Source organism: Pseudochaenichthys georgianus, unplaced genomic scaffold (genome assembly GCF_902827115.2).
Source record: "Pseudochaenichthys georgianus unplaced genomic scaffold, fPseGeo1.2 scaffold_746_arrow_ctg1, whole genome shotgun sequence".
NCBI lineage: Eukaryota > Metazoa > Chordata > Actinopteri > Perciformes > Channichthyidae > Pseudochaenichthys > Pseudochaenichthys georgianus.
Genome location: NW_027263297.1, coordinates 10,001 through 35,981, shown reverse-complemented (window position 1 = coordinate 35,981; position 25,981 = coordinate 10,001). Strand labels below are relative to the sequence as shown.

Sequence of the window (25,981 nt, the reverse complement as noted above, 5' to 3'; positions counted from 1 at the left end):
GGGTTTTGACCATCAGAAGATATAAAGGTTTCTACTGATCAGAGTTCCCTCATTGAGGTCTATAGAATAGATGTACGTTGGCTTCTCACAGCCTCTCTGTGAAGTCTGTGTGTTTGGCTTGTTGGAGCTTCAGAACACCAGGGGACGGGTCAGAAGCTTCAGAACACCAGGGGACGGGTCAGAAGCTTCAGAACACCAGGGGACGGGTCAGAAGCTTCAGAACACCAGGGGACGGGTCAGAAGCTACAGAACACCAGGGGACGGGTCAGAAGCTACAGAACACAAGGGGACGGGTCAGAAGCTACAGAACACCAGGGGACGGGTCAGAAGCTTCAGAACACCAGGGGACGGGTCAGAAGCTACAGAACACAAGGGGACAGGTCAGAAGCTACAGAACACAAGGGGACGGGTCAGAAGCTACAGAACACAAGGGGACGGGTCAGAAGCTTCAGAACACCAGGGGACGGGTCAGAAGCTACAGAACACAAGGGGACGGGTCAGAAGCTACAGAACACCAGGGGACGGGTCAGAAGCTTCAGAACACCAGGGGACGGGTCAGAAGCTACAGAACACCAGGGGACGGGTCAGAAGCTTCAGAACACCAGGGGACGGGTCAGAAGCTACAGAACACCAGGGGACGGGTCAGAAGCTACAGAACACAAGGGGACGGGTCAGAAGCTACAGAACACCAGGGGACGGGTCAGAAGCTTCAGAACACCAGGGGACGGGTCAGAAGCTACAGAACACAAGGGGACGGGTCAGAAGCTACAGAACACCAGGGGACGGGTCAGAAGCTTCAGAACACCAGGGGACGGGTCAGAAGCTACAGAACACAAGGGGACGGGTCAGAAGCTACAGAACACAAGGGGACGGGTCAGAAGCTACAGAACACAAGGGGACGGGTCAGAAGCTTCAGAACACCAGGGGACGGGTCAGAAGCTACAGAACACAAGGGGACGGGTCAGAAGCTACAGAACACAAGGGGACGGGTCAGAAGCTACAGAACACCAGGGGACGGGTCAGAAGCTACAGAACACCAGGGGACGGGTCAGAAGCTACAGAACACCAGGGGACGGGTCAGAAGCTACAGAACACAAGGGGACGGGTCAGAAGCTACAGAACACCAGGGGACGGGTCAGAAGCTACAGAACACCAGGGGACGGGTCAGAAGCTACAGAACACCAGGGGACGGGTCAGAAGCTACAGAACACAAGGGGACGGGTCAGAAGCTACAGAACACCAGGGGACGGGTCAGAAGCTACAGAACACCAGGGGACGGGTCAGAAGCTACAGCACACCAGGGGACGGGTCAGAAGCTACAGAACACCAGGGGACGGGTCAGAAGCTTCAGAACACCAGGGGACGGGTCAGAAGCTACAGAACACCAGGGGACGGGTCAGAAGCTACAGAACACAAGGGGACGGGTCAGAAGCTTCAGAACACCAGGGGACGGGTCAGAAGCTACAGAACACAAGGGGACGGGTCAGAAGCTACAGAACACCAGGGGACGGGTCAGAAGCTACAGAACACAAGGGGACGGGTCAGAAGCTACAGCACACCAGGGGACGGGTCAGAAGCTACAGAACACCAGGGGACGGGTCAGAAGCTTCAGAACACCAGGGGACGGGTCAGAAGCTACAGAACACCAGGGGACGGGTCAGAAGCTACAGAACACAAGGGGACGGGTCAGAAGCTACAGCACACCAGGGGACGGGTCAGAAGCTACAGAACACCAGGGGACGGGTCAGAAGCTACAGCACACCAGGGGACGGGTCAGAAGCTACAGAACACCAGGGGACGGGTCAGAAGCTTCAGAACACCAGGGGACGGGTCAGAAGCTACAGAACACCAGGGGACGGGTCAGAAGCTACAGAACACCAGGGGACGGGTCAGAAGCTACAGAACACCAGGGGACGGGTCAGAAGCTACAGAACACCATGGGACGGGTCAGAAGCTACAGAACACCAGGGGACGGGTCAGAAGCTACAGAACACCAGGGGACGGGTCAGAAGCTACAGAACACCAGGGGACGGGTCAGAAGCTACAGAACACCAGGGGACGGGTCAGAAGCTACAGAACACCAGGGGACGGGTCAGAAGCTTCAGAACACCAGGGGACGGGTCAGAAGCTACAGAACACCAGGGGACGGGTCAGAAGCTACAGAACACCAGGGGACGGGTCAGAAGCTACAGAACACCAGGGGACGGGTCAGAAGCTACAGAACACCAGGGGACGGGTCAGAAGCTACAGAACACCAGGGGACGGGTCAGAAGCTTCAGAACACCAGGGGACGGGTCAGAAGCTACAGAACACCAGGGGACGGGTCAGAAGCTACAGAACACCAGGGGACGGGTCAGAAGCTACAGAACACCATGGGACGGGTCAGAAGCTACAGAACACCAGGGGACGGGTCAGAAGCTACAGAACACCAGGGGACGGGTCAGAAGCTACAGAACACCAGGGGACGGGTCAGAAGCTACAGAACACCAGGGGACGGGTCAGAAGCTACAGAACACCAGGGGACGGGTCAGAAGCTTCAGAACACCAGGGGACGGGTCAGAAGCTACAGAACACCAGGGGACGGGTCAGAAGCTACAGAACACCAGGGGACGGGTCAGAAGCTACAGAACACCAGGGGACGGGTCAGAAGCTACAGAACACCAGGGGACGGGTCAGAAGCTACAGAACACCAGGGACGGGTCAGAAGCTACAGAACACCAGGGCACGGGTCAGAAGCTACAGCACACCAGGGGACGGGTCAGAAGCTACAGAACACCAGGGGACGGGTCAGAAGCTACAGAACACCAGGGGACGGGTCAGAAGCTACAGAACACCAGGGGACGGGTCAGAAGCTACAGAACACCAGGGCACGGGTCAGAAGCTACAGCACACCAGGGGACGGGTCAGAAGCTACAGAACACCAGGGGACGGGTCAGAAGCTACAGAACACCAGGGCACGGGTCAGAAGCTACAGAACACCAGGGGACGGGTCAGAAGCTTCAGAACACCAGGGGACGGGTCAGAAGCTACAGAACACCAGGGCACGGGTCAGAAGCTACAGCACACCAGGGGACGGGTCAGAAGCTACAGAACACCAGGGGACGGGTCAGAAGCTACAGAACACCAGGGGACGGGTCAGAAGCTACAGAACACCAGGGGACGGGTCAGAAGCTTCAGAACACCAGGGGACGGGTCAGAAGCTACAGAACACCAGGGGACGGGTCAGAAGCTACAGAACACCAGGGCACGGGTCAGAAGCTACAGCACACCAGGGGACGGGTCAGAAGCTACAGAACACCAGGGGACGGGTCAGAAGCTACAGAACACCAGGGGACGGGTCAGAAGCTACAGAACACCAGGGCACGGGTCAGAAGCTACAGAACACCAGGACACGGGTCAGAACCGGAAAGCAGGACACGGCCCTTTAAGAACATCAGAGAGATATTGTGATATGAACCTCCTGACCTTTGACCTTTGTTTTGAAAGTGACTCTTCCTGTTTCTCCTCCAGAAGAACTTCAACATGGCCGACGCCTGGAAAGAAGCCATGGAGCTGGCAGAGAAAACAGCGAGGAGAGCGGGGGAGGTGTGTGTGTGTGTGTGTGTGTGTGTGTGTGTGTGTGTGTGTGTGTGTGTGTGTGTGTGTGTGTGTGTGTTCAGTGGTCCTGTATGTTGCATGTTTTTATTTGATTATATTTACTTGTTTAAAATGAAATGTATCTTCAGGTTGACTCACAAAATCTGTCAGGACTACAGATGAAACATAACTCTGTGTGTGTGTGTGTGTGTGTGTGTGTGTGTGTGTGTGTGTGTGTGTGTGTGTGTGTGTGTGTGTGTGTGTGTGTGTGTGTGTGTGTGTGTGTGTGTGTGTGTGTGTGTGTGTGTGTGTGTGTGTGTGTGTGTGTGCAGGTGGTGTGTGCGGCGCTGCAGGTGGAGCGCTCTGTGATGACGAAGAGCTGCTCGGTGGATCTGGTGACACAGACTGACCAGCAGGTGGAGCAGCTGATCATCCAATCAGTGAGGGACAAGTTCCCAACGCACAGGTGAGAAGCCCCGCCCCCTTCACATGCCAAGCCCCACCCCCTCAGTTTGTTTATAGAGTGTGTGCGTGTGTGTGTGTGTAGGTTCATAGGGGAGGAGTCAGTAGCTGCAGGTGAGCCCTGTGTCCTGACTGATGAGCCCACCTGGATCATCGACCCCATCGACGGGACCACCAACTTCGTGCACGCGTGAGTTTAAATCTACTTCCTGCCTGGGTTTAACTCTACTTCCTGCCTGGGTTTAACTCTACTTCCTGCCTGGGTTTAACTCTACTTCCTGCCTGGGTTTAACTCTACTTCCTGCCTGGGTTTAACTCTACTTCCTGCCTGGGTTTAACTCTACTTCCTGCCTGGGTTTAACTCTACTTCCTGCCTGGGTTTAACTCTACTTCCTGCCTGGGTTTAAATCTACTTCCTGCCTGGGTTTAACTCTACTTCCTGCCTGGGTTTAAATCTACTTCCTGCCTGGGTTTAACTCTACTTCCTGCCTGGGTTTAAATCTACTTCCTGCCTGGGTTTAAATCTACTTCCTGCCTGGGTTTAAATCTACTTCCTGCCTGGGTTTAACTCTACTTCCTGCCTGGGTTTAAATCTACTTCCTGCCTGGGTTTAACTCTACTTCCTGCCTGGGTTTAACTCTACTTCCTGCCTGGGTTTAAATCTACTTCCTGCCTGGGTTTAACTCTACTTCCTGCCTGGGTTTAACTCTACTTCCTGCCTGGGTTTAACTCTACTTCCTGCCTGGGTTTAACTCTACTTCCTGCCTGGGTTTAAATCTACTTCCTGCCTGGGTTTAACTCTACTTCCTGCCTGGGTTTAAATCTACTTCCTGCTTGGGTTTAACTCTACTTCCTGCCTGGGTTTAAATCTACTTCCTGCCTGGGTTTAACTCTACTTCCTGCCTGGGTTTAAATCTACTTCCTGCCTGGGTTTAACTCTACTTCCTGCCTGGGTTTAAATCTACTTCCTGCTTGGGTTTAACTCTACTTCCTGCCTGGGTTTAAATCTACTTCCTGCCTGGGTTTAACTCTACTTCCTGCCTGGGTTTAACTCTACTTCCTGCCTGGGTTTAAATCTACTTCCTGCCTGGGTTTAACTCTACTTCCTGCCTGGGTTTAAATCTACTTCCTGCTTGGGTTTAACTCTACTTCCTGCCTGGGTTTAAATCTACTTCCTGCCTGGGTTTAACTCTACTTCCTGCCTGGGTTTAAATCTACTTCCTGCCTGGGTTTAACTCTACTTCCTGCCTGGGTTTAAATCTACTTCCTGCTTGGGTTTAACTCTACTTCCTGCCTGGGTTTAAATCTACTTCCTGCCTGGGTTTAACTCTACTTCCTGCCTGGGTTTAAATCTACTTCCTGCCTGGGTTTAACTCTACTTCCTGCCTGGGTTTAAATCTACTTCCTGCCTGGGTTTAACTCTACTTCCTGCCTGGATAACTCCGTGTTAGCTGTGGAGGTGTGTACTGATCACCTGTGTGACTCGCTGATCCTCTGCTCTGTAGATTCCCTTTTGTTGCCGTTTCCATCGGCTTCTCTGTCAACAAGCAGGTGAGACTGCACCACACCTGTTCCTGTACACACACACACACACACACACACACACACACACACACACACACACACACACACACACACACACACACACACACACACACACACACACACACACACACACACACACACACACACACACACACACACACACACACACACACACACACACACACACACACACACACACACCTGAGGCCTGTACTACTACGCTGGTTCTCTTTTTAGCAGCTAGATCTCCATGGTAACTGATGCTGAGCGGCTAACCTGCTCCGGAGCAGGTTAGGTTGCAGGCTCAGAGCTCAACTCAGAGAAAGCACCGCCTGCTGACCAATCAGAGCTCAGCGTGCAGAGCTTAAAGCGATCAAGTCATATCACAGGAGAAAGTAAACACAGAAAAGTACACTAAGTCCAGTCCGCGGCACATCACTTCATGATGTATCACATGTCTCCTGATCCGAGTCCCTGAGCGTGTCTGGCCGTGCAGCACTCACAGCGCGTCTGGCCGTGCAGCACTCACAGCGCGTCTGGCCGTGCAGCACTCACAGCGCGTCTGGCCGTGCAGCACTCACAGCGCGTCTGGCCGTGCAGCACTCACAGCGCGTCTGGCCGTGCAGCACTCACAGCGTCACAGACTGGAGGAGAAGCATTACTTTAGCAACACGTTGAGTTGAGGAAACTCTGGAGTCAACTCACTCCAGCAGCTGAAGGACTGCTTAACGTCCTCACCCTCAACGGGAGCAAGACCGAGGTCATCTTCTCTGGACCCGACCTCCAGCCTCCCCTCTGTCATGAACCTTGGAGTGACTTCAACAGCGCCTTTACATTTGATCAGCAGGTCAGCTCCGTAGTCAAGACCTGCTTATTCAAAATACGACCATTGGCTAAGACCAAGTCGTGTTTATCTTTCAAAGACCTGGAAAGGGTTATTAACGCCTTCGTTACCTCGAGCCTGGGTTACTGCAGCGCTCTGTGTGTGGGTACGGACCAGGCCTCAGTCAGACGCCTGCAGCTGGTTCAGAACGCAGCGGCACGTCTTCTCACTGGCCACAGAAAGCGTGCCCACATCACCCCAGGTCTGGCCTCACTGCTCCGGCTTCCAGTTCGGCTCAGAACAGATATTAAACTCCTTTTATTTGTTTTCAAAGCCCTGAATGGGCTGGCTCCTCCTATGTAGCCGAACTCCTCCATCGCTACACCCCAGGGCCTTAAGGTCGGCTGATCAGCTGCTGCTGGTAGTGCCCAAGACCAGGCTCCAAACCAGAGGGCACCGAGCCTTCGCAGCGGCTGCCCCCAGGCTCTGGATCACTCTGGAACACTCTGCCCCTCCACGTGAGGTCGGCCCGGACCCTGGGGTTTTTAAATCTACTCTTAAAACTCACTTCTTCTCCTTGTTCTTCTAGTCAGAGCGGACTCCTGACTTTTCTCTGTGTTTTTATATATCTGTTGTAATTTATTGTGATTGTAGTATTTATTACATGTACAGCACTTTGGCCTGACCAAAAATCGCTTTTAAAATGTGCTTTATAAATACTTTGATTTGATTTATATATGTGTATATACTGTACCCCCATGTGTCCTGCAGATGGAGTTTGGGGTGGTGTTCAGCTGTCTGGAGGATAAGATGTACACGGCCAGGAGGGGGGGGGGCGCCTTCTGCAACGGAGAGAGGCTGCAGGTCTCCAGCCAGGAAGGTCTCATCATATACTGTATATACACTATATATATATATATATACTCATATAGTGCAGTAAAACAGTGTGTGTGTGTGTGTGTGTGTGTGTGTGTGTGTGTGTGTGTGTGTGTGTGTGTGTGTGTGTGTGTGTGTGTGTGTGTGTGTGTGTGTGTGTGTGTGTGTGTGTGTGTGTGTGTGTGTGTGTGTGTGTGTGTGTGTGTGTGTGTGTGTGTGTGTGTGTGTGTGTGTGTGTGTGTGTGTGTGTGTGTGTGTGTCTCTGTGCAGATGTCCAGCAGGCGATGGTCTGCACAGAGTTCGGCTCCAGCAGAGACCCTGAAGTCGTGGAGAAAATCTTCTGCAGCCTGAGAGCCGTGCTGAGCATCCCTACACACGGGTTAGTGTGTGTGTGTGTGTGTGTGTGTGTGTGTGTGTGTGTGTGTGTGTTGATAGAGATTTTGAGGGACAACTGGTCCGCTTTCCAAATCTCCGCGCGTCCCTAACAAGCTGGTTATCATACAGGAAGGAGTCCAGAACATACAAGTATCCGTTAAAACAATAATCTATTTTACTGGTAATATAACAATGCAATACAATCAACACATTACCATACAAAGCCATTTCATACGCGTAATGTCAGGAGTAGGCCTCCTCCTGGCCCTGTTCACGGGCTGCCACGACCCTCCGGTCCGGGCGCCGCAAGAAGAGAGGCAGAACAAAAAGCTGAATAGGCTTTCATACCAACAGAAACAGGAAGGGGTGGAGTTTACTCAGCCTCCACACACACACCCCCCCCACATTCCAGAGACCTCAGATGTGTCTTAAAGGATATTTAAGATAACACAAAGATTTCATCTCTCATATCTCCAACTTCTGGTTACACAGAATACAAAGTAATTAAACCCACACATATACTATTCAAGATATGTAGACTTCTCTGAAAAATGACATGCTAGAGATCTTAAGCAGAATATACTCTTCCCCCACCTAGCCTCCTGTCCTGCATACCATCTTAAATATCAGATGCTGCAATCCCCCTTTTGCACTCTTTTAAAAGAGTGCAACTTACACAAGGCACTTGAAACATATCTACTGTGTCTGTCTCCCAATATCGTATAAATCCATCAGAAACTGAGATCCAAAGTACTTGAGCGTGAATCGTGAAGGAACAGAACATCACTTCCCATGGCAGTGAAGGAACCATGAGGGGGCAGCTGAGTGCTAAGAAGCAGTCTCCTGGTGGTGAATCATCAGCCCGCCTGCCCGCCCCCCCCCAAAGGAATAGCCCACACGACAGCTGATAGGGAGGGGGAGATGCGGCTTTCCCTTCACGGGTGGAACTGATCAGAGAGAAGTAGACTCCTCTGCTGCCTCGACAAGTCCCCCAGCCCACTGCCAGCCGCTTCCAAGTCGTCTGCTGCATGGATGTCCTCGAGGTCCTTCCCCGGTCCGATGATGATGCCTCCTGGGACGACTGCTGGATGGATGTCCTCGAGGTCCTTCTCCTCCAGTCCGCTGATGACAGCATCCGAGTCGATCTCCATGACGAGACCCAGATCCGTCTTGATGTCGTCCCCTGGTCCTAGCAGGTGGTTTCCCCGCCGCACACTGGCTCCCGTGGTACGAGCTGTCCCCCTTTCCTCCTATGCGGACGGCCTGAGAGATCCGCTGGGTCACTCGGTCGGGGCCGGAGAGCCTGGGGTTGACAGTCAGCCTCCTGCATCTCGGGTCCCCATTTTGGCGTCAACAACCTGTGTGGAGAAATCTGATACAAATCCCTCAAGCCTGCGCTCCGGGCTCTGGGGCCCTCGGCTGTTTGACCCCCCACTGCGTGGCCACTTGGAGCCTGTTGGTGGGGTGTCTTAAAACAACAGACGTCTGTGAACAGGTTTTCTAAATTAATTGTGCAGCTTCAGAATCTTAATACTTGGACTGTGCCAACTAAATAAGAACCCCAACATCTTTAGGTAAACTAAATAACATATTTCAATAGCTCTGAATTTCTGACAAGCATCTGTGTTTATTTTCAAATGAAATCCTTGAGATCCCATTAAAAATCTGAATATGATTTGAACTGCTAATGTTTCTGGTAAAGAAACACACTAATGTTATGGATTCAAAAACAACCAACATCACAATACTAACAAAGTGAATGGCTTCCTGGGGATACTGCTTCTACCCGTCAGTGCTTAGATATTATCCCGCTGAAAAAATGAATACAGAATTCCAACAAACTGTCATCAAATGTCTTTCTATTATAAATGTAGATGAAATATATATCCCCATAATGACCTAAACAATAAAGTCTATGGCTCTTACTTCTTTACCAGACTAGTTACATGATGTTGTTTAAATTACATTGTGTCTCATTACATTACTATGTTTTAGCTTAACTGTAAATATGTTCTTTCTACATTTCAAACCTCAGTTACTTTAATACCTGTTGAAACATTACTCACAGGTCAGCTTCTTCAGTATTCCATTCTGGACTTACATCTCTCTGGCAGCCCCTTGGCCACGGATTCTCTACCTGTGTTACCTGCTATAACTCAATCAATATTAGAGACATGTCAACATTCATCAAACAGTATCTTATCCCCAGATATGGAGCAGGTCAATTCTAAAACTGTCAATCAATGGTCAGATTGAACAATCGAGTTGGAGCAGCCGGTTCCTTTCAGTCCCTAAATGAAAGATGTACATTGTGAAGTTTACACTCCCCCTTTTTGCACATGAACTCATGTGTAACCAAATCCTGTATGGGAAGAAAACCTTCAGGTCATAATGGATTATAAGACAATACCAAACATTATTCCCAAATGTGCATCCATCATTTCCCCAGTAGACACTTCAGTGAAGTGTCTCTCTCCCTCTTTCAGTCCTAAAAGACACAGAATCTTCATGTTTTAGTTTGAGCTTCACATTCTGCAAACTGCCACCTCCTGTGGGAGTGAAATATCAAGCAGGTTAGAAACGGGTCACATGTGCGGTTTCCCCTTTTGTGGAATGTTAGGAAACCTCTCGTTTCACACAGAGCCCCAAAAGAATGTGTTAGTCCAAAAGCATGCCTGATTAGTCTTTGTTGTAAATCATGCAGTCGCACTGATCAGGTGCAGACACACACTCACTCACACGGTCAGGTTGTAAAGTCGGGTTTGGTCAGGTTCACCTCAGAGTCAGTCATTCACAGTGCCTTCCCAAGTTACCCTGTCGGTCAGGGTCAAAGGTCAGTTGGTCTCAGTCTGTGTGGCCATGTGTCGTGCTCTGCAGAGACTTTGATGTTCCAGCACAGGCCAGCATCCTCCGTCTATAAACATCTGTATATATGGAGCGCCATCATTTATTAATTCACAATTCCAACTATAATGTTGAAGATATCTCCAACCCCTCATTGGGACAGCTGTTTCCACATTCCCTGAAAAGTGTTAGCCAAGAAATGTCACTTCCTTAGAGTACTACTACTACTACTGCAATTCATTTACACCTAATTAGTATCAAAATGACTAATAGATCTATTTCAGAAACTTGTGTACATCACTATTATCTTGTGTCAAAACATTACTAGGATCTGTAAAGCTCTGCTATGTATTCCATAACTCATTCTATTAATTTATCTTCAATTCTGGTGCACGTAAAGAACAATGTTACCCTCTTTAACAGTGCGTGGAACCCTGGGTGTCCGAACATGCAACAATTACTCCCTACTTTATCAAGGATTTAAAAACAGAAGTCCTTTCGTATGTCCATCCGAAAGCCCTCCTATGGTAATAACTATGCCACAATGGTGGAAGCAGTACCTCAAATTGAAATACTATATTTGGTTTAGAACCAGCTTTCCCTTCAACATGACCTATATAAATACATATTTATCTGATCTTATAGAGCTGTTACTAAAACTCTCCCTTTGAACTGATCAATACTGTAACAAATTAAAACACTACCAAATTCACACATGAATAAAAAGTCCAGTGCATACTTCCTTCATGCCCCCCCCCCCCTTTTCCATCAGTGTGTTTTAGACTGATTTTTCACTTCACTTTAATAGTTTTCCTCTTTACCGCTATTTTTTATTTACCAATTGACTAATTTATGGGCCATACATCTTCTTATCTTCACTTATTTATCAAGTCAATTCAAGTTCTTTACAATACATTAGTAGATACCTTGTGGAGTATTCACAATACCTAATCCCCTCTAGGATATGAAATCCATTCATCTTCAAGCAGATACTATTTCCTTATTTATCTTTTGTTCACGATAACCATGGTATAACAACCACACGTTTTACCCATAGCTAGTTTCTACAACAAGACTACTATGTGTGACATAATAATCAGATGTCTTGTTTGCTAAACAAGAATATTCAACTTTAATCTTTTCAGCATTCCAGACCATCATATAAACAAGCAGCCTCCTATCTAAACACTAAGCATTAAGGTTACTACACCACCCCCTGGGAAACTCTTGCACAATTATGCTGTAAAATCATTGCATCATTCCTCCAGAACAATCTGAGACCAGCATGTCTCCAGATCTTGTCATAATGAGCACAGTCAGTGATGCAGCTGTAGTCAGTGGCAGGGTCCCCAAAAAGCTAGGACCGGCCCTGGTCAGTGGGCTCCAAGGAAACTCTCCCTGGCTTTGGGATGAGGGAAGGAATCACTTGGCAGACACACGTTGTCGGCTGTACGGCAGAAATCCCCCAACACCGCAGTACCTCTTCACACCACTGTTGCCTTGACAACGAGGCACAAGCATAATGTCAATATCTCCTCAGAGATGCGTTCTTTGCACACTTCTTCTGTTCGCAGTGAGCAACTCTTCACCAACACACTGATTCAGAGAACCCAAAAGGTGGTGCAGAACTATCCAATGCTGCTGTAATCACATCCAGCCACTGAGAAAAATCTCTCTCCCAACGGGTTGCAAAATAAAACGGCTGAGGTCAGGAATGCTGAAACATGTGTGTTAAAACAAACTAATGATAGTAGTCTGCCTATTCTTTATTACTTCAGTTCTAAGTTAACAGGCAAAACAAAGACACCCCCCTTAACCACTATACTAATCTTCTATCTACTTGGTTAATTCTATTCATTTTCAAATCGTTTATCTAAGTTGTGTTACAAGCATGGTGAGGTTACAGAATACACAAATAACTATTCAATCCGCGCCGTATTTGAAAACTGTAATGAACTAAAATCAATATTTAAAGATGTAATATAAGTTAAATATATTGTTAAGTTAATTACTGTTTTATTGTGAAGGCATCTCTGGCGAACAGCGGCCTTTTATTGTGAAAGGCCGTTCCGGAAATATACACCGTAATGTGAACAGTGAGTTCGACTTCTAGAAACACGGAAAGTTACGATAATCGTTCTAATGCGTTAACGAAAGTCGTGAAAGAGACAGGGGGGGGAAGGCGTGTGGAAGCAAGCAATGAACTGAACATGCCACCAATCCTCTGTTTTAACGTGATGGCGCACATTGGAAACCGAAGCGGGCACAAGCCTGTCATATAAACATGAATATATTCCTTCTGACTGACAAGCGTTCAAAAACCCTCCCGCTTATCACTCAGGCTACTCTTTGTTTGATTCATAACCTAAAAATACAATTGTGATGAATAGCTTGCTCTTTTTCCGATTCAAACAAAGGGTCTACTCGCTACTGAATCAGAAAGTACCAATACTGGCTCCGGCTGGAGCTCTCAGCCTTTTCAAGAGAAGGGGGCTTCTTTCAACAACTAACAACGAACTATTGGTAAACCAAAACATTTACGAATCAACAATGCCAACCAACAGAACAACCAACAAACAGATCAACACAACTCCTAAATAACATTACAATATATATTTCTTACAGTGAGTTCGTTATCTAATGTTTAACAAATTCTCATCTTTCCATGTGTAATGTAGGTGGAACAATCCACTATTGTATTCAATTTGAATCGAACTTTAACCTGCATGTACTACATACACTCAGCAAACTACTTTCCCTCAACGTTACTGTATGCAATTAAGTTCCTCTGAAATATATTTGAATGATCAGTTAATGACGAATAGTACGAAATTCACAATGCAATGTTTCTTATTTATTTAAATGTACAAGCCTTTTCTTTAGCCCCTGTTTGATTCCACTTAAAATCAATCTCTTAATCTGTTCCCATTGCTCCCGGTAACTCCCTGGAATTTCAGAATTGTCTTTACCATTCTGACGTTCCATATTCACTTCGCTTTTATTTATCTGACTTAATTAATATGTGTTCACTTGTATTAATATACTGGGCTATTGTCGTTGTTAACGTGCTTCCCCCCCTTTCAGCCACTAGATGGCAGCAGCAGAGCACAAATGAGCTTCACTCTTCTGAGTTCCACAGACAATCGCTCACACAGGTATTTTAGGTACAAATCACACAGATGTATTCCCCGTACAGTTTGTCCAGCTTGATAATGTGATGTTTATTTCAACAGACAAACAAGACCGCGAATGGTGCTTCGACACCCATAAAGAATGTGACCATTCCATGGGGCCTAAAACCCAGGTCGTAGCGAGCCCTTTATCACACGTTAGCTTTTCAAATTAAGTTTACAGACAAAGGGAAACGAGAGCCTGTCCCGTCACAATTTCGGTGAGGTTTGCGTTCTCTTTCCCCGATTCAACATATACCAGACCTCTGGCTTTTAGCTTTCAGCCGTGGTCTGATATTTAACCCCAGTTTTAAACGGCGACCCGATCTAAAATATCGAGTTTCCAGGTTTTGTCGTGCAGGAATCAAACCTCGCAACCCACAAACTGCACCGTCTCCACGCCACTCAGGAATAAGCTACCTGTAGATCCACGCCAAACTGCTCTACGTTACGCCGGACTTTCTGTCTACCTTGCGATCAACGTTCACGTGTTGTATATAACTTTCCTAACATGCATTGTATATTCCATTCAAACTTCAAAAACACAGTGAAACGCCTACAGACGATCCTACAGTTTGACCTTATCTGTGGTGGCAGGGCCCTGCTGATTGTCGGAGATGTCTAAAAGCGTTTGTTCCCGACCCATTCCGGTCGTCCGCATTCTTCCACAGCTCTGTTTACCAGGCACGTCGGGTCACCATTTGATAGAGATTTTGAGGGACAACTGGTCCGCTTTCCAAATCTCCGCGCGTCCCTAACAAGCTGGTTATCATACAGGAAGGAGTCCAGAACATACAAGTATCCGTTTAAACAATAATCTACTTTAATGGTAATATGACAATGCAATACAATCAACACATTACCATACCAAGCCATTTCATACGCGTAATGCCAGGAGTAGGCCTCCTCCTGGCCGTGTTCACGGGCTGCCACGACCCTCCGGTCCGGGCGCCGCGAGAAGAGAGAGAGAACAAAAAGATGCATGGCTCTCAAATACCAACAGAAACAGGAAGGGTGGAGTTTACTCAGCCTCCCACACACACACACACACACACACACACACACACACACACACACACACACACACACACACACACACACACACACACACACACACACACACACACACACACACACACACACACACACACACACACACACACACACACACACACACACACACCACACACACACACACACACACACACACACACACACACACACACACACACACACACACACACACACACACACACACACACACTCCAGAGACCTCAGATGTGTCTTAAAGGATATTTAAGATAACACAAATATATCATCTCTCATATCTCCAATTTCTGGTTACACAGAATACAAAGTAATTAAACCCACACATATACTATTCCAGAGATGTAGCCTTCCCTGAAACACACTTCTTAAATATCAGATGCTGCAGTGTGTGTGTGTGTGTGTGTGTGTGTGTGTGTGTGTGTGTGTGTGTGTGTGTGTGTGTGTGTGTGTTGTTGTTGGAGGCCAGTATTAGACCTCCTAATTGACAGAAGCTATTGAGTCTCAATTTCCAAAACCACATACATTTTGTGTATACTGTGAGTATCGAACAACGTGACACAATGCATTTTCATTGTGAGTTATATACGTGTGTGTGTGTGTGTAGAGTGCGTGGAGCAGGAACTGCAGCGATCAACATGTGTCTGGTGGCCTCTGGATGTGTGGAGGCATATTATGAGATTGGGATCCACGTGTGGGACATCGCTGCGGGGGCTCTGCTGGTGACCGAGGCGGGGGGCGTGCTGATGGACGTGCAGGGTGAGGAGCTTCGCTAACACACAGATGCTAAGCTAACAGATGCTAAGCTAACAGATGCTATGTGTGCAGGCGGGCCGGTGGACCTGATGTCTCGCCGGGTGCTAGCGGCTAACAGCCCGGCGCTAGCTGAGCGGCTGCTGCAGGAGATCCACAGCTTCTGTCCAATCAGAGACGACGCTGCGCCCTCACTCTGAACACGTGCATTCTGGGTAAAACAGCATGAGGTGCATGGTCTGTTTGTAACGTTTGTGAATAATAAAGTTTATGATTAAAACAAAAACTGGACAATTTCTGTTACTGGGAAGGGAAGGGTTAAAACAGTCAGACGGGGGCCTTTATTTTTTATTATATAAAAGCATGACAACAACAGCTGTGCACGTTCATAACAACCCAAATAAAGTAAACAATGCAATGGAGCTATAGGTACAGATACAGATGGTATACAATACAAAAATAAACATAAAAGGTAAAAATGCAGTCGGGAGTCACGTTCTCATTTGAACATTAGTTTGAACTTCTTAATCGATCGGTCCGGATGACTTGTCGCTGGTTTGCTTCAAACACATCGACCATTTCTCTTCATATTGTGTTTCGTGTCGTCTCAGACGAGATGTCATTTCTTCCATTATGTGGATCTCCTCCACGATCTCCTCCACTGCTCCACAGCAGGGGCTCCACCTTGCACCACTTCCTCGTTATGGCTTTCTTGCCAGCTATCGTCAGTATTTAGATATCTGTCTATGTAGTGAGTATATATATATATATATATATATATATACTCTCCTCTGTGAAGTGGCCAGATAGAAACCATGTGGTCCAGAGGAACCTCGTAGCTCAGTATCTTTTGCGTAACCTCGTGTATCGATTCCCACAACTTGTGTATTTTCTGGCATTTCCAAAACATGTGTGTCTGGCTGGCCTCTGAGTCTCCACGTGCTCTCCAGAGAACCTGTACTTAAATATTTACTCTGAATCTTAGGTGTGATAAAACATCTGATCAAAGTCTTCCATGAGGATTCCCTCCATGTCCGCGAGTCGGTGGATGTTCGATGTGTCTTCCACATGTTTTGCCATCATCTGAAATGGTTGTGTTAAATTCTGTTTCCCATTTTTCTTTTATATATTCAGTTGAATGTTTATTTGTGGACAGTACTTTGTAGAGCGGTTGTGATTCTGACGGTGGTTTCTTTGTACGCGTTAGTTATGAGTTGGATCACACCGTTCACTTCCGCAGAGGGGTCTCTTTTCATTTGCTTCTCGTAGCAGTCCCTGACTTGCAAGTACTTATAGAAGTCATGTTCGTCCAGATAATATTTATCCTTCAGATTCTGGAAGCTCTGCAGCTCCCCGTCCTGCTCTAATGTGCACCGTGCTGATATCGCCGTGGTTACCCATCGTTTGATCCCTTATCATATCCAGCAGGTTTAAAGCTGCTATCAAATGCTACCCGTGTTAGTAACTGTGTATCTTTCCCTGTCCCGGGCTTTCTAACTATTTGAAACCATAACTTCAGAGTGAAGGATGTAATTAAATCTAGTTGGTTCTGTATTTTCTCGTATACTTCTTTATCGCCAATAATATTCTGGATCGGATATTCAACACGTTCTGTTTCTCTCTCCTTCCTCTCTGATGTGTGATCTGTTTGCACCAGCACACAGCATATCTGAACTGAGCAGCGTTATAGCATTCTTTTAGCTTTGGAAGTCCCACGCCGCCTTTGTTTTAGATAACTGGAGGGTTTCATATTTTACTCTGGGTTTCTTGCCCCCCCAAATGAACCTTGATATTCGCCCGTCCCATGTTGTAAGTTGAGTTTGGGCGACCTCCACTGGCAGGGACTGGAACAGGGAGAGAAGTCGTGGCAGAAGATTCATTTTCACCGTCTCAATTCTAGAGGTAAAGTCTCGTGGTAGAGTAGACCATCTCTCGATATCTTTCTGTATCTCTTGATTTATCTTATTGTAGTCTGCTTTGTATATTTATTTAATCCTCTAGTAATGTGGATCCCCAAATACTTTATTTGCTTTAAATTCCAGTTCAGATTGAATGAGTCCCTGATCGTTGCTGATGGCGTGGAGTTAAGTTAAATGTTAGTATCTGTGTTTCTGAAGTATTAGTTTTATATCCAGAAAGGAGTCCGTATGTTTCCAGAAGCTCAATAAGCACCGGAAGTGATGTCTTCGGTTGTTCAAGGAAGGCTCTGACGTCGTCTGCAAAGAGCCCTACCTCATGTCCCCTTCATCTCACACCCTTCATGTCTTTACGTTGGCGAACGGCCCGTGCCGAGGGCTCCGTGAAGAGAGCCAATGGAGTGGGTGATAGACAACGTCCTGGTCTGGTTGATCTCTGTACATCAATTCTGTCCGTCAAGCTTCCATTCATTTTGATTCTAGCCGTTGGCTTTTGATATAATGTTCTCATGCGTCGTGTTGCCTTCTTATTAAATCCAATACGTTCCAATATTTGATACAGAAATTCCCAGTTTACCCGGTCAAATGCTTTTTCCCGCGTCAATGCTTACGAGTACAGTACTTTGTTGAGTCTGTTGTGCATGGTCCACGATATGCAGGGTTCTTCTAATATTATCTTGTGCTTGACGTTGGCTTACGAATCCCGTCTGGTCTTCTTCTATCATTTCTGACATAAAGGTGTTCAGTCGTTTAGAAATAATTTGTGTATATTTTATAGTCTACGTTCCACATTGAGACGGGTCTATAGTTTCCACAGTGTTCTTTATCTCTTCCTGGTTTAGGTATGACTGAAACGATGCCTCAGTCCATGATGGTGGCATCTTGTTATTTTGAATTGTCCAATTGAAAGAGGAGAGTAGACGCGGTGCCAGCTCTTCTCTAGACGTCTTGTACCACTCCGCAGGGTATCCATCACTACCGGGTGGTTTATTATGTTTAATGAACTTATTGCGTTATCCACCTCCTGCTGTGATGTCCGCTGGAAGAACATCGTTTTGTATGTTGCCAATTGACGGTAAGTCTAGTGAGTTTAAAAAAGTTCTCATTTCCTCTTTATCTGCGGATGCTGGTTGCGTATATAATTGTCTATAGTAATCCTGAAAGATTAGTTTTCTATATTCTCCGGTGTATATGTGAGCGCGTTTGTATCTGGGTCCCTAGTTGTATTTATAGTGCTGATGACTTGTTGTGTTCGTGTTGCTAATAGTTCAGTGGCTCTGGGTCCAGTTCCATTATAGCTTTGTTTCACAAACTTGTTTCTCTTTTCAATTTCATCAAGTAGTAAATCATTTATCTTTGTTCTCAAATGTTTGATTTCTTGTTCCGTTCCTGATTCCTTTGTATTCTGAGATTCCCTTTCCAAGTCTCTTCATCTTTTTGAATATTTTCTATATGCCTCTAATTTAATCTTCTTTGCATTTGCAGCTTCAGCTTCAGTTTCCCTCTGATGAGCTCTCATGGCGCCCCATGGGACTGTAGGGTCGACTGCTCCATTCTCATCTCAGTTTCCCTCTGATGAGCTCTCATGGCGCCCCATGGGACTGTAGGGTCGACTGCTCCATTCTCATCTCAGTTTCCCTCTGATGAGCTCTCATGGCGTCCCATGGGAGTGTAGGGTCTACTGCTCCATTCTCATCTCAGTTTCCCTCTGATGAGCTCTCATGGCGTCCCATGGGACTGTAGGGTCTACTGCTCCATTCTCATCTCAGTTTCCCTCTGATGAGCTCTCATGGCGTCCCATGGGAGTGTAGGGTCTACTGCTCCATTCTCATCTCAGTTTCCCTCTGATGAGCTCTCATGGCGTCCCATGGGACTGTAGGGTCGACTGTTCCATTCTCATCCTCCTCTATGTATTCTGCAATATCTGTTTTTATTCTCTCCTTTCTTTGTTCACTATTTAATATTGCAGAGTTGAGTCTCCAGACCGTGTGTCGTGTCCTGTTATTTAAACATATTTTTAAGAAGACTGGATTGTGGTCCGACACATCCGCCTCCTCTCCTGCATTCCTTCACCCTGTGTGTATCACTTTCATTTATGAGAAAATAATCTATCCTTGAGTGGACCTTATGGGCGGCCGAAAGATGTGTAAAGTCTTTTTCCAAAGGATGTAGGGTTCTCCATATCATCCCCATTTCTTCCAGTGATATATTTACAAATTTTGATAATTGCCGTTTGGATCTTTTGTGACCAGTTGTATCCTTACTATGATTCATAACAACATTCAAATCTCCACCGCAAATTAAGATTCCCTTTGTTTCTACAGCGACTGCATCGAACAAGGATTTAAAAAAGTTGTTATCGCTTTCTGGAGGTGCATATATATTTATCAGTGTTATTGGTTCATGTTCTAACCTTCCTTTAACTATGATATACCTTCCTTCAACTATGATATACCTTCCTTCTTTGTCTCTGATTTCTTTTTCATATTCAAATTGCGTTTGATTGGATATTAATATTCCTCTTCTCCTCCCCTCCTTATATGAACTATAGTATACATTTCTGTAACCGTACCTTCTCAGTTTTTCATGTTCTAATCTGGATAAAAGCGTCTCCTGAAGGAATATGATTTGTACATTTTCCTTTTTCAATTTTCTTATAACCCTCTCTCTTTTCTTTGGTGTGTTTAGACCGTCTACATTCAGCGACACTATACTGGTACTGTTAGACATCATTACGTTGCATTGCTTCCTCAACATGTGCTCCCAAAACGACTCTGCAATAAGTAAACATGAACAACATTATGAACAAAACACAAATCAGAAATAAAAAGGGCTTCCAGATATGTGGGAATCTCCCATCCCAGTGCGTGGGGAAAGTCCTCCTCTTCAAAGAGGGCCCCTCCTTGGACCTCAAGCTAGACCCACAAAGGGGGGTCCATAAAGTCCAATCATGTCCAACATATCTAACTCAACATCTCTCGGTCGTCTCATATTGTATTCACTTAAATAAGCCTTTAGTGACTTCAACAGTTTAACTTTAGAGCCATACCTGCTTTTGTATTCAGATGTCTAATCTCTGTACTTTGTTAAAGCGTCCTAAGGCTTTGGCTTCGCTCTGAGCTGGTAGGTTTGTAGCTTTTCTCTCGCCTGGAGCGCTGTCTCCCTTCTCGTCTTCGCCCCCTTCACCGACTGCCACTCCGTCCCTCCTCGCAGTCTCCCCTCCGCTGTTGATTCTGTGTCACCTTCTGGAGGTTCCACCGAGTAGCCTCTTCCTCTCATGTCTTGTGCAGCCTCTCTGGCGCTTCCATACGTCTCTACTCCGTTGTTCCAATGTATCCTTCTTTTTGCCATGGGTGTCTGAAAGCGAATTGCCTTTTCCTTCAAGATAGTTTTAATACCAGAGGATGCCTTCCTTTTCTGCACGATCTCTGTCGCATAATCATGATCAAAAAAGATTTGCCTGTCTCCTACTTTAATCCTCTTCTGCCATGCTTCCTTTAGAGTCATGTCCTTAGTCTCGTACGTTTGAAAGTTCACTATCATTGATCTTGGGGGGGCACTCGGGGGCGGCTTTTGGCCGAGGGCTCGGTGTGCACTTTGGATCCCGAGGGGGGGTCCGTCGGAGAGCTCGAGTTCAATGCTGAGGAGTCGTTCCAGATATTTACCGGCGGAGCTCCCCTCCGCATCCTCCGGCACGCCGAAGATCCTGATGTTATTTCTTCTTGTTCTTCCCTCAAGGTCCGTTAATCTGTCTTGCATCTGCCTTGTATGATCCGACATCCCCAACAGTGCACAATTAGCCACTGACTGCCACTCTTCCAACTCAGCGATGCGTGTCTCGGCTTCGCTAACACAGCTTTTCTGTGTCTGTAGTTCGTTTTGGTTTTCTGTGAGTTTATTATATAATTCTTGCCGGAGGTTATTGATTTCTTCTTTCACTTCTTTCTTCAGTTCATCTTTAAATGTGGATAGCTGGTGTCGTATATCCTGCTTGAGCTCTCGGATATCTTTGCTAATAGCTGTTAGCCCGGCACGTAGCATATCTGCTGTATCTCGTGGCTCCGTTGCCTCTGTTAGCTCTTCCTCCTGTTCGCTAGCTTCGGCGGATTCGTCCATTTCGGGTTGTTCTCCTACTTCGTCTTGACTTTTGTTAGCTTTCCGGCTTTTTCTATTGTTTCTCCCACTCATTTTCTACTTTTTCTCGTCGAGTATTTGGCGTTAGTGGGTTTATTCGGGATCGACCTGAGAGAGTTGGTTAACTAGCGTCTTCTCACTCCACCATCATACCGGAAGTGAAGACGGGGGCCTTTATAAAGTAAGGGTACTATATAAAGTCATAGATATAGTAATTAATGAACATAAGCATTTGTTCCATTCAAGATTTATTTCATATATACAGCAAATGAATAAACCCCCCCCCGTTAAATTATTTCCTTAAGGAGAGTAACAACTGCAAAAGACTATCTGGGTTAGCACATGCTAACTGCTGCTAACACTGAGAGAGACGGGACACTCAAATACTAAAAGTTAGCATCTGCTCGTTAACAGCATGTTACCATCAGCTCGTTAACAACATGTTACCATCTGCTCGTTAACAACATGTTACCATCAGCTCGTTAACAACATGTTACCATCAGCTCGTTAACAACATGTTACCATCAGCTCGTTACCATCAGCTCGTTAACATCAGGTCGAGCTCGTTAACATCTGCTCGTTAACATCATGTTACCATCAGCTCGTTAACATCAGGTCGAGCTCGTTAACATCTGCTCGTTAACAACATGTTACCATCAGCTCGTTAACAACATGTTACCATCAGCTCGTTAACAACATGTTACCATCAGCTCGTTAACAACATGTTACCATCAGCTCGTTAACATCTGCTCGTTAAAGTGAACATCAGTCCAAGAAACCGAGAGAGAAGATCATCGGCTGCTCGCTCCGTCTTCCTCCCTTTTCATTCGTCCTCTCACTGAAAACAAGGAGCCAATCAGACACCACCGGCTTAATTGGTGACGATGACATCACTAACGGAAGCAGGAAGGAGACAAAATGCTGCCGTCTGATTGGTCGGTGTCGGTGAGGAGGCGGAGATACAGCAGTGGTCAGATATGCTTCCTGAGAGGAAAGCTGTTGGTCAGAGTCTGCAGAAAGAGACAGAATCATGTGCTGTGATTGGCTGAAGGGATGATGACACATCACAACTTGCAGTTGATTCGTTAATGATTTAACGAGGTGTTGTGAGTGAGTGTGTGTTCAGTGTGTGTGTGTTACTGACCGCGCGAAGGCGTTCTGTGTACTCTGGCTCCGCCTCCTCAGCTCTCCTGGTCGGCACGGCAACACCCCAGCGCTGAAGCTCTGCCCCCATCTCCGCCACGCTGAAAAGCACTGCGGGGTCACCATGGCAACGGTTGATCAGCTGCACCAGGCACTCCTTAAAGTGAGACCTGAGGGTCGTTAAGCACCATCATCATCATCATCATCATCATCATCATCATCATCATCATCATCATCATCATCATCATCATCACTAACCCTCACCATCATTAACACAGTAATACGAATATATTATATAATATCAGGTGTAATGAGGGGGGGCTCACTCGCAGTATCCTCTGTACTGGGGGGGGGCGGCTCGTCCACACGCCTCTTCTCTCTCCTCCCTCATCTCCATCACTGAACACACACCTGGACACAGCATCATACACACACCTGAACACAGCATCATACACACACCTGAACTCAGCATCATACACACACCTGGACACAGCATCATACACACACCTGAACTCAGCATCATACACACCTGAACACAGCATCATACACACACCTGAACTCAGCATCATACACACACCTGAACACAGCATCAGACACACACCTGAACTCAGCATCATACACACACCTGAACACAGCATCAGACGCACACCTGAACACAGCATCAGACCCTGAACTCAGCATCACACACACACCTGAACTTAGCATCATACACACACCTGAACTCAGCATCATACACACACCTGAACTCAGCATCTTACACACACCTGAACTCAGCATCAGACACACACCTGGACACAGCATCAGACACACACCTGAACTCAGCATCACACACACACCTGAACTCAGCATCAGACACACACCTGAACACAGCATCATACACACACCTGAACACAGCATCATACACACACCTGAACACAGCATCAGACACACACCTGAACACAGCATCACACACACACCTGAACACAGCATCATACACACACCTGAACTCAGCATCAGACACACACCTGAACACAGCATCAGACACACACCTGAACTCAGCATCACACACACACACCTGAACTCAGCATCATACACACACCTGAACTCAGCATCATACACACACCTGAACTCAGCATCATACACACACCTGAACTCAGCATCATACACACACCTGAACACAGTATCACACACACACCTGAACACAGCATCAGACACACACCTGAACACAGCATCATACACACACCTGAACACAGCATCATACACACACAGCATCATACACACACCTGAACACAGCATCATACACACACCTGAACTCAGCATCAGACACACACCTGAACACAGCATCAGACACACACCTGAACACAGCATCATACACACACCTGAACACAGCATCAGACACACACCTGAACACAGCATCATACACACACCTGAACACAGCATCATTCACACACAGCATCATACACACACCTGAACACAGCATCATACACACACCTGAACTCAGCATCAGACACACACCTGAACACAGCATCAGACACACACCTGAACACAGCATCATACACACACCTGAACACAGCATCATACACACACCTGAACACAGCATCATACACACACCTGAACACAGCATCATACACACACAGCATCATACACACACCTGAACACAGCATCATACACACACCTGAACTCAGCATCAGACACACACCTGAACACAGCATCATACACACACCTGAACACAGCATCAGACACACACCTGAACACAGCATCATACACACACCTGAACACAGCATCATTCACACACAGCATCATACACACACCTGAACACAGCATCATACACACACCTGAACTCAGCATCAGACACACACCTGAACACAGCATCAGACACACACCTGAACACAGCATCATACACACACCTGAACACAGCATCATACACACACCTGAACACAGCATCATTCACACACAGCATCATACACACACCTGAACACAGCATCATACACACACCTGAACTCAGCATCAGACACACACCTGAACACAGCATCAGACACACACCTGAACACAGCATCAGACACACACCTGAACACAGCATCATACACACACCTGAACACAGCATCACACACACACCTGAACACAGCATCACACACACACCTGAACACAGCATCACACACACACCTGAACTCAGCATCAGACACACACCTGAACTCAGCATCATACACACACCTGAACTCAGCATCATACACACACCTGAACACAGCATCAGACACACACCTGAACACAGCACCATACACACACCTGAACACAGCATCATACACACACCCGAACACAGCATCATACACACACCTGAACACAGCATCACACACACACCTGAACTCAGCATCAGACACACACCTGAACTCAGCATCATACACACACCTGAACACAGCATCAGACACACACCTGAACTCAGCATCACACACACACCTGAACACAGCATCAGACACACACCTGAACACAGCACCATACACACACCTGAACACAGCATCATACACACACCTGAACACAGCATCATACACACACCTGAACACAGCATCACACACACACCTGAACTCAGCATCAGACACACACCTGAACTCAGCATCATACACACACCTGAACACAGCACCATACACACACCTGAACACAGCATCATACACACACCTGAACACAGCATCATACACACACCTGAACACACCATCACACACACACCTGAACACAGCACCATACACACACCTGAACACACCATACACACACCTGAACACACCATACACACACCTGAACACACCATACACACACCTGAACACAGCATCACACACACACCTGAACTCAGCATTAGACACACACCTGAACTCAGCATCAGACACACACCTGAACTCAGCATCATACACACACCTGAACACAGCAGAAGGGTCCAGTTGACCCGATGCTTTTCTCACTACATCTACAGGTGGAGCCTCACCTGTGTGTGAGTCAGGTGATCTGAGGGGGGCGGAGTCACAGCCGGAGGGAGACACTCTGTAAAACTAAGACACAGAGACACCTGAACACACCTTCATTACTTCAGGTTAATGTGTGTGTGTGTGTGTGTCTGTCCGTGTGTGTGTCTCTGTGTCTTTGTGTGTGTGTCTTTGTGTGTGTGTCTGTGTGTGTGTGTCTCTGTGTGTGTGTGTGTGTGTGTGTGTGTGTGTGTGTGGTGTGTGTGTGTGTGTGTGTGTGTGTGTGTGTGTGTGTGTGTGTGTGTGTGTGTGTGTGTGTGTGTGTGTGTGTGTGTGTGTGTGTGTGTGTGTGTACCTGCAGCAGCAGCAGGAGGCGGGTCACTCTCCAGTCTCTCA

The 25,981-nt window shown here is 46.9% G+C and overlaps 2 protein-coding genes across 2 annotated transcripts in view; one reads left to right on the top strand and one right to left on the bottom strand.

Annotated features, from left to right (window-relative positions):
* The first annotated feature begins 3,472 nt into the window (after nucleotides 1-3,472).
* On the top strand, nucleotides 3,473-15,757 carry impa1 (inositol monophosphatase 1). Its single transcript, XM_034079852.2, has 8 exons — nucleotides 3,473-3,585; nucleotides 3,909-4,042; nucleotides 4,124-4,228; nucleotides 5,544-5,589; nucleotides 7,178-7,286; nucleotides 7,553-7,661; nucleotides 15,326-15,477; nucleotides 15,547-15,757. Exons 1-8 carry the CDS (start codon nucleotides 3,523-3,525, stop codon nucleotides 15,669-15,671), a joined length of 843 nt encoding a protein of 280 aa, XP_033935743.1. The 5' UTR covers nucleotides 3,473-3,522; the 3' UTR covers nucleotides 15,672-15,757.
* Nucleotides 15,758-21,762: 6,005 nt separating this feature from the next.
* The window catches only part of LOC117444189 (E3 ubiquitin-protein ligase RNF31-like), an 8,724-nt gene continuing 4,505 nt past the window's right edge, over nucleotides 21,763-25,981 (bottom strand). Inside the window, exons 6-10 of the mRNA XM_034079853.1 lie at nucleotides 25,941-25,981; nucleotides 25,609-25,672; nucleotides 22,991-23,075; nucleotides 22,666-22,834; nucleotides 21,763-22,531 (exon numbers count right to left, since the gene is read on the bottom strand). The exon at nucleotides 25,941-25,981 is cut by the window's right edge and continues 73 nt beyond it. Of these exons, the coding sequence (XP_033935744.1) occupies nucleotides 22,493-22,531; nucleotides 22,666-22,834; nucleotides 22,991-23,075; nucleotides 25,609-25,672; nucleotides 25,941-25,981 (398 nt within the window). The 3' untranslated portion in view covers nucleotides 21,763-22,492. The remainder of the gene's footprint in view (nucleotides 22,532-22,665; nucleotides 22,835-22,990; nucleotides 23,076-25,608; nucleotides 25,673-25,940) is intronic.